General features: G+C 36.0%; 1 protein-coding gene across 1 annotated transcript in view; it reads right to left on the reverse strand.

The window, feature by feature from the left end:
• The window catches only part of cib3 (calcium and integrin binding family member 3), a gene marked incomplete at its 3' end in the record, with an annotated part of 11,470 nt that extends 1,863 nt beyond the window's left edge, over positions 1–9,607 (reverse strand). The window contains exons 1-5 of the mRNA XM_084410481.1: positions 9,542–9,607; positions 8,705–8,739; positions 8,294–8,405; positions 5,566–5,713; positions 1,277–1,472 (exon numbers count right to left, since the gene is read on the reverse strand). Coding sequence (XP_084266607.1) covers positions 1,277–1,472; positions 5,566–5,713; positions 8,294–8,405; positions 8,705–8,739; positions 9,542–9,592 — 542 coding nt within the window. The 5' untranslated portion in view covers positions 9,593–9,607. The remainder of the gene's footprint in view (positions 1–1,276; positions 1,473–5,565; positions 5,714–8,293; positions 8,406–8,704; positions 8,740–9,541) is intronic.

The following is a 9,607-nucleotide window of genomic DNA, read 5'->3' on the forward strand; positions in this document are numbered from 1 at the left end:
AATCGACACCATTGCTGAGTATTTTCTCCTTAAAACTGCAGTGAACCAAAGACACGCTTTGAAATCGCTGGTGTCACAAACTACCTTGTAACCAATCAGATCAACGTGTGATCGTCAACCAGTGGATCTCTGAGCTGAGTGAGTGAGAGGAGGCAGGGCTCATTTGCATATTCATAGAACCACGCATACTAAAGGAGGCAAGGGTGTCGAGTTACATTCAAGATATTATAAGCCATGCAGATTTTTTCAATGAAAAAATGTTTAAATATGTCATTTTGGTGATCAAAGATGAGTTTTAAGGGATAATATGATTGACTACAGGGGTTTTTAAAGTAATAGTATCACAGCAGTTTCATGCTAACACACGTCATGTTTATTTGTTATGAATATTGTGCTTAGAAATACTGAGTTACATAGACTGCCACTGGGGACAAGTCAACATATTCAAACCACAGATGCTATGTTTAAACCAATATATTCCTTTAAAATAGAAAAGATTTCATTTGAAAACCAGTAAAGGAACACTCCACCGTTTTTTGAAATAGGGCTTATTCACCTTCTTTCCTACATTTAGATAGGTGGGCAAATGCATTTTTGTCTAAGTGCATGCATTGTTTTAGTTTGACAGGGTCGGCCCTAGCTTAGCTTAGCATAATGAATGGAATCCTTTGTTGCCAGCTAGCATGTCATGAGTAAAAGTGATATAAAAAATAAAAAAACCCACCTAATTATTTTTTGTGGCCTGCGTATTCACAACAAGTACAAATAGTGATGCAGATTAACACTAGGCGATTTCCTATGCAGATATTGACTTGGGACTATATTAGGGGGAAGCACAGGCGAAGCACTGCTACTTGGGTGCAGAGATATCACGCCCAAGTAGCAGTGCTTCGCCTGTGCTTCCCCCTAATATAGTCCTTAATATATAAGTCAATATCTGCCTAGGAAATCGCCTAGTGTTAATCTGCATCACTATTTGTACTCGTTGTGAATACGCAGGCCACAAGAAGTAATTAGGTTTTTTTTTTTTTTTTTTATCACTTTTACTCAGGACATGCTAGCTGGCAACAAAGGATTCCATTCATTATGCTAAGCTAAGCTAGCGCTGACCCTGTCAAACTAAAACAATGCATGCACTGAGACAAAAATGCATTTGCCCACCTATCTAAATGTAGGAAAGAAGGTGAATAAGCCCTATTTCAAAAAACGGTGGAGTGTTCCTTTAAATGAAAAATCAAAATAAAACTGAACTGAAAAGTGTGTGTGTAACTGTTACCTGAGGAAATCAGGCGCTCTCACGATCATGTGCTGGAAATCCTCCAGAGATAATCGACCATCGTTGTCCAGATCAGCTTCATCGATCACCTTCTCACACACCATCCTCACCTCATCCTCGGTCAGCTCGTTGCGGGTCAGTCTGTTCAAGGTTTTCTCCAGGTCGGATTTACAGATGAAGTCATCGTTGTTGAAATCTAGAGGGAGAAACGAGACGAGGGCGAGTTCTGCAAGTAAATAAATCACTATTAAAATGGGCAAATAAAAATGAACATTAATTATCATGAAAAGCACTTAATTTGTGTTGAACATGTAATTTAAGTTAAAAATGAAATAAATTAATAAAACCTTTTAATGCAACTTTTAAAATGCTTTTAAAAAGCGTTAGTCAATTGCTCAATTTTTATGCAGAAAAAGACAATTCTGGCTTAAAGAAATACTTTTAGAAGTTGTTTTTAATAATAATAATAATAATAGTTAGCACCTTGTCACAGACACAAGACATTTAACAATGCAAAAATCAAAAGAAATCAATGTCCAAATTGTTACCGTTAACTTTTTATACATAAATTAACCCATTTTAAATGTGTATTTTGTCTTAACATGATTCATTTTTTAGAATAACTAGAACACTTAGAATATATCGTTTTATTTATTTCATATTTACATTGTAAAAAATGATCGTGATTTTACCGGTAAAAGACTGTAAAAATGCTACGGTGAAAAACTGTTAATAGGCTAACAGAAAGTTTCCGTACTATATACTGTGAATAACTGTGATAGATCTTACTGTACATTTAATGAAATTTTACAGTAAAATATGAGAAACCTTAAATTGATATTCCCACAAATCTCTGCGTGACACTTCACATTTGATGTATTTTTCACTGTTTCTTTATAGTTTTTCTTAGTTTTTTCTAATCAGTTATGTATGTTAGGGTTTTATGTTACATTTAATGTTGTTAAATTAATGTTTATTGCATTTTTAAAATTCCATGTGTTACCATGATGGTGTTTAGTGTTCGTGTGAATGAGACTGCACAGCTTCTATATATTAATATAAAATTTCTTGTGGTAAATCTGCTTGCAATGAGCTTTGATTCATCATATGACTTTTATCACCTCTGTAATTGGTGGTTGTCAGTGTATTACAATGGTATAAAACAGATATTAATTCTTCAGTAGATCAGTAAATTAACATTATAAGATAATGAAAAACGTTTTTTTTTTTACTGTAAATTGAAATTATGTCTGTAAATGTTGCTACCGTATTTTTTAGGGTAAATTTCACAGCTGCCAGTTTTTTTACCGTAAATTTTACAGAATTTTTTTTTTACAGTGTAATTTTCTTTACAGTTTATTCATACAAGACACCCATAGTATGCCACGGTAAACCCGTTTGTAAACTTTATGCTTTGAACATTCTTAACAATTAATCCTTCAGTGTGTTCAGTCTGAATAATTTCAGCATACTCTCTTGTTCCCATCATTGATCTCTATTGTTTGAGAGCGTTGTCATTTACCCCGTGTTAATGTTGCATGAGAACAGAGTCTTTTCTGATGACAGCAGCAGATCAGGTTCTCTGAGATCTTTTAATTAGACAGCCACCGAACACAGATATGAACAGAGCTTTCCATAAGCAGTTCCCACTTTAATGAACGTCTGAATTATTGATATTCTTGTGTCAGTTAAGGTTCTGCGGGTTCATCTCTACATGAATAGGAACAGAAGATTGAGATCAGGTCATAGTATCGGATGATCTCATATGCACTGACTTATAGGCCTCTCCCCACCATGTCCTTTGAGGATTATTATTAAAAACGTTTTTGTTCATTGAAAAATCACAAATAAAATAAAACATGTTAGATTAAAGGTTCTATTTAAGAATTTTCATGTATTAATCGCTTTTCATTGCCAATGTGTGAACAGCTTTTAAAGCATTTCTTTTTTAAACGAGACCTTCCCCGATCTCCTAGTTTGTCTATGAAAGCCTGACTGATTTTTCTCGGGACGTTTTTGCCGGGAAAATCAAAAGGATGTGACGGTAACGCGCGCTACTGATATTCAAAGATACATGAAATGAATGCTTATGTTCAGGATAATGCAGAAAGAGCCATTCTGTACTGTAGTGTCAATGTGTTATGCAAAGAAAGGGGATTAATTAAAACTAGTCTCACATAGTCAGACCTATACAGTCTAATATAGGCTATACTTTATAATCAACTATCATAACAGTGTAATTTTAATTACCTCGCAGAGCTGGTGCAAACATATTCACATCGATATGATCAGATGCTTTCTCAGGGATGCAAACACATGTATGGTCAAAAAAGAGAGAGGTTATCAAAGCCCTCGCCCCGCGGCAAATTTCCAGATACTTACATAATTGTGATTAATTTAATCCTTTGTAAGTTATTATTTTGCAGTGTAAGATTACAGTTAACACCTTTAAATATTACATAAATGTATTAATATGTATTTTTATTAAACTTAGTGAGTGTATAAATCAGCAGCAAAAAGTAATTCTTGAAAAAATCTGCACAGTAATTTTATAAAATCTAAACATGTTAATAAAAACAAATTACTATTATTACTCCTATAATCAGGCAATCATACATTTCACCATTTTATATTTATATATTAATGTCAAGAATTCAGAAGTGTATATATTTAAATAGCCTACACTACACAGAAATATGTGTATAATTCGCATCGCGGGTGCAGAATGATGTGCTCAAAGCAACATGGAGTCACAGTATGCTGCACAAGTGCGCATTTAAAAGTTCACGGCACAAAGCGAAGAAATGTCGAGCGCACAAATCCTAGTGTCTATCTGTCCAGCAGTTTATTGATCATTTGTTTCTTCACAGTTTTAAATTCCAGTTATTGTGCGTTTGATGCCGATTCATAGTCCTTGTGATGTGTGTGATCTAACAGGCACACGGTAGCGAGTCATTTAAAAACAGCAACAAACATAAAATACAAATACACAAAATAAAGTCATTTTATGCAAATCCACAGCCTTTTATCTACAGATCAAGCATTATAATATGAATATATCATATTGGAGAGAGTTTTACCGTGCATCCTGCTGTAACCGGAAGAGGCGCACGCGCTGTTTGAATACTGAATGGAGAATGATTGACAGCCGCAGAGGAGGGAAAACGAGTTTTCGTAAACTTTAATGATGTAAATAGACTTCTGTCCCTCACATTAAGCTATGGAATGGCTTCAGATGACTTTGTCACCCAAACTGACGTGAAAAAAGCGGGAGGCGCCGAAAAGCGCGCTGTTTGCATCCCTGTTTCTGAACGGCTGCTTTATTCTCAACGTTGTTATGTATGTGTGTTTATTTTGTTATTGAGAGGAAAGCCAAGCGTGCAGCACATTTTTACATCTTCATCTAAACGTCGCTCTCAGCAGTGTGTTCGGCGTCTGGATGTTCGTATATCACTGCAAACTAAGGTTTTCTAACCTCTTTTTACTTCTCAGCAAAAAAAAAGAAAAGAAAAAGAACTTCGCCGTGAGTAAATCGGGGCATTGAATCACGTTCAGACTCTTGTACGTTACCTGTGCACGAGACTCGCGAGTGCGAGCACGAGCAGTAAGTTACTGGCTGCAGTTCACTTAATGGCCACCAGTGTCGCTAATAACAAGAGTTTCTGAATTCTACATATAAACATCTACATATAGGCCTACTTAAACTTATTTCATTTAGTTGCCAAGGCAACATTTCTCATTTTTGGTTAGTTAAAGTTGAAGCATGAAATCACTAACTGGAATAAAAACTAAAACTAAAGAAAAAAAAAGAAAACTAAATACTAAATATAAATGAAATTATAATAAATTAAACCTAAATAGTAATGTTTACAAAAAGAATAAAAAAGCACGTAACAAAACGACAAAAAAAAAAAAAAAAAGAAAAAAAAAGAAATAAAACATGAAAACAAATATTATAGCATATAAATAATAGGCTTACTTAACACGTTTTTTCCCCAAACAGAACATCAAATGATTATTATTCAATTAAATCCTAAGCATCATTCTATTTTGTGGGCGAAATCCAGTAGTTTCGAGATAGGAGATTCATGTGAGGGCGAAAAATTTCCACACACAAATTTCGCTCATGTTCAAGTTGGTCACGAGAATTTGCCTCGCTGTCCATCACAAAACTGCTAGGTTCATTTGAAAGTGACTTGTGACCTGTGCTTTACATGCTACGCTGTTGACAAGTAGATCATAGACCCTTTTTTGCCCACGAGATTTCGTGACCGCACCTTAAGACTGACCGTATATCCTAAAAGCGTAATACGCCTTCAGGTCCCGCGGGGCCATTTCACTGAGCACTGAAAACATGTCCAGAAAGTCGTCCAAAGTCATGTTTCCTTCTCCATCCTCTGAGAAGACCTCAGCGATCCTCTGCCTGAATGGGTTATCCTGAATAAAAGATGACATTTTATTCTTAAATGTGTAGCCTACATGCAGTTCGTAACTACCCAGCCAACATGTCCATGTGAGCCCCACATGGGTTTTATCTGGGTTAGATGGGCATCATCTGGGCATCTCAGTTAAATTACCCATTATTGTTTATTTGAGGGTCCCATATGAGCCACATTTGGGCTTTATTATATTTAATTGATTACATTTTAAGTGGGCTATTCCATTTGTTTTATATGCACCGATATGAACATTTTGGCCGATCCTGATAATTCTTTATATCTGAGAGCCGATAACCGATATATTGGCCGATAAATCTAAATCCACATTTTTATATAATTTTTGAGAGCCTGAAGTCTCACCATTAAAAGCACACAATTATAATGTTCTCATTATAATATTATGTAGCTGATATGACAGCACATGTTGCACTTAACTGTATTTTCCTTTTTCAAAGTCATTTCAATCATATTATTTCAAGGAATTCAATGTTGAACAGTGCACATCTGAAATAATCCATTATTTATCGGCTTTAATATATCGGCCACATTTTCTTATCAAGCCGATAATATTAAAGGGATACTCCACTTTTTTTGGAAATAGGCTCATTTTACAACTCCCCCAGAGTTAAACAGTTGAGTTTTACCGTTTTCGAATCCATTCAGTTGATCTCCGGGTCTGGCGGTACCACTTTTAGCATAGCTTAGCATAGATCATTGAATCTGACAGGACCATTAGCATCTCTCTCAAAAAAATGACCAAAGAGTTTCGATATTTTTCCTATTTAAAACTTGACTCTTCTGTAGTTACATCGTGTACTAAGACCGACGGAAAATGAAAAGTTGTGATTTTCTAGGCTGATATGGCTAGGAACTATACTCTCATTCCTGTGTAATAATCAAGAAACTTTGCTGCCGCACCATGAGTCCAGCAGGCGTAATGATATGACGCAGCGCCTGAAAATAGGTCTAATAGGTTAGACAAACTTAGTCCCGGTCACGTTGGAAGTTACCGAGCTGGGGACTATTTTCAGGCGCTGCGTCATATCATTACAGCACATATGCAGCACAGTTTCTTGATTATTACGTGGTCCTTTGTTGTATTTATGCACTTTTATTTTGAAATATATTTTCTGCTACATTTGAGCAAGGAAGAAGAGAGGCGAGAACTCACTTGCAGCAAAGTTTATTAAAACCTAAAAGCAAAGTTAATCCAAACTGAGGCCTAAATCAGAACCATAAGCAGGAAAATGGAACAAAAAAGAAGAAACATAACAGTTTTACATACTAAGACTGAAACACGGAGTATAAATAACACAGGATAACAAGAGGGAAACGAGGAACACCTGAGACTGATTAATCATAAGGAAACAAACAGGTTTCTACAGAAACAAAGGCAAACAAGAATGGGGAAACATTGCAACAACGTGAACAGAAAATACACTTCAAAATAAAAATGCATAAATACAACAAAGGACCTAGAGACAGGGATAGTGACAAACTACTCCCCCACCCCCACCCACACCCACACCCACACACACACACACACACACACACACTTGAACACTATCAAGAGATATAAATTCTCTCAAGGTAAGAAGATATTTATAATTTGACTTTACATTAACCAAGTTTTACTGTCGCTTTTATATAATTGGATAATTTTGAAAGATTTTGGAACACACTAATTCGATTTCATGGAGCTCTCTAAAGCCGATGATCTGAATGACTGATGTCAAGCCCGATTCATTTCCGCGAACCGGTTCTTTCGGACTACGAAACCCGAAACTAAAGTTCGATTCAGTTCGATTAATGAATCAGCTCGACCGGTTACTTCATATTAATCGGGTTCAACCGGCTCAAAAGAACGATTCGCTCAAGAACCGAACATCACTCATTTTTATTCTTTCAAGAGGTTTTATCTTAAAGTTCAATATAAAAAATTATTTGACCCACTGGAATCTTTCAAGAAATGAATAAATGGGGCTTAATTTTCCCCCACTGTGGTCCAGTGTGATCACGAATATGAGCCCCATAAGGTTTTTGTGTGCAGCCCACCTCAGCCCCATTATTAGCACCACTTAGAGTCCACTATGGACCCATTATGTGTCCCTATGGGAAAATATACATGGGGCCATGGACAAATTTCTTTCTGCCCCATTTGGGGCTCACATGGAAATGTTGGCTGGGTAGAGCCTATTTATGTTTTGCTTGCATCCCAGTGACGGTGCTTACTTTTTTCCTCTTTCCTTCAAAAAAAAAAAACTCATACTATTCCATGTCACAGGGATTCATACGAAATCGACACCTCTGAAAATCTTAATTTTGATTAATACTTTACTAGTGGTATTTCACTGGGACAGTTAAAACAGTGTATCATATATATTGCATAAGTTCTGTTTCTGTGTCTCTCAACCAAATGCTGCAGGATTGTTTCCTCTTCACTAATACTTCACAAATTAAACTGAGCTGTCGGTTCTCTTGAGTTGCGAGGATCTGATAACGCTTAACCTCACCAAGACTGCGATCAATTAGTAGGAGTTTCATAATAGATGAGGAACACAGATGAGATGCGCTGTACCTTCAGCTCCGGCATGCTGCCAATGAGCTCGTACGGCAAACGCACGTCCGGTCCCGTGGTGTAGTCCAGCGGCACGAGCTGGGGAGCCAAATCACGGTATCGGTGAAACAGTCTGCGGAAAGACAGCATGCATGAAGACATTATATGGAAGTAGACCTGTATGACATCTTCATACTGTTTATGCATGGGCGCCACCGATTTAATAACTAAAAAATGCTGGATTGTTTCAACTTTGGGTCAAATATGGACTAACTCAGCCGTTGGGTTACATTTTTAACCCAACGTTTGGGTTTGTCCATATTTGACTCCCAGCAAACAACCCAGCATTTTTTGTAGTGCAGCTTAGAGGCTTTTTCAGTTTCAGCCACATTAAACACACAAGTATCTTTTTATGAAAACTGCGTATCTCACCTCAGAATTTCTTTTCTGGTGAAATAAGTGCAGTCCTTCAAAATGAAGCAAAAACATGCAATGATTTACAAAGCAGCATTCATGCTCATTTTTTATTGTTTGAGGGAAATCATAATGAGGTGCAAAGCCTTCATATTCATGAATATAGCTGATAACCATAACAGTTTGAATATCACTCTTATCTTTACCATTTTAACTTTAAAACTTGCTATAGACTATTTCACAAAAGTGCACTAATTTTTACAGTTTTCTAATGTAATTGCATTTTTAAGATGCAGGTGAGATATACACAGTTCAAAAGTTTGGGGTTAGTAAGATATTCAAAAAAATATACATAATTTAATGCTTTTTTGTTGCAAACTGATGTTTTTGACATTTGACAATGTAAAGACATTTATTAATGTTGCAAAATATTATATTTCAAATAAATGCTGTTCTTTTGAACTTTCTGTTCATCAAAGAATAAAAAAAGAAAAGAAAAGTACCACAGATTCAACACAAATATGAAGCAGCACATCTGTTTTCAACATTGATAATAATAATAAATGTTGATCCTGAGCAGCAAATCATCATATTAGAATGATTTCTGAAGGATCATGTGACACTGAAGACTGGAGTAATGATGATGCTGAAAATTCAGCTTTGTTTGATCACAGGAATAAATTACATTTTACAATACACTCACATAGACAATTTTAAAGTGTATCATTTTGATCAAATAAATGCAGCCTATTGTGAAAATAAGAGACTTTTGTCAAAAGCATTGAAGATTCGTACCGACCCCAAAGTTTTGAACGGTTGTGCAATATCCAAAATAACGATCTCAGATGGCCTGACCTGATATGCGTCCAGTTGCTGGGATGTGAAGATGGTCTGTTTGTTCCCCATCCTCGCAGTGCCATG

Source organism: Rutilus rutilus (genome assembly GCF_951802725.1).
Source record: "Rutilus rutilus genome assembly, chromosome: 6".
Lineage (NCBI taxonomy): Eukaryota > Metazoa > Chordata > Actinopteri > Cypriniformes > Leuciscidae > Rutilus > Rutilus rutilus.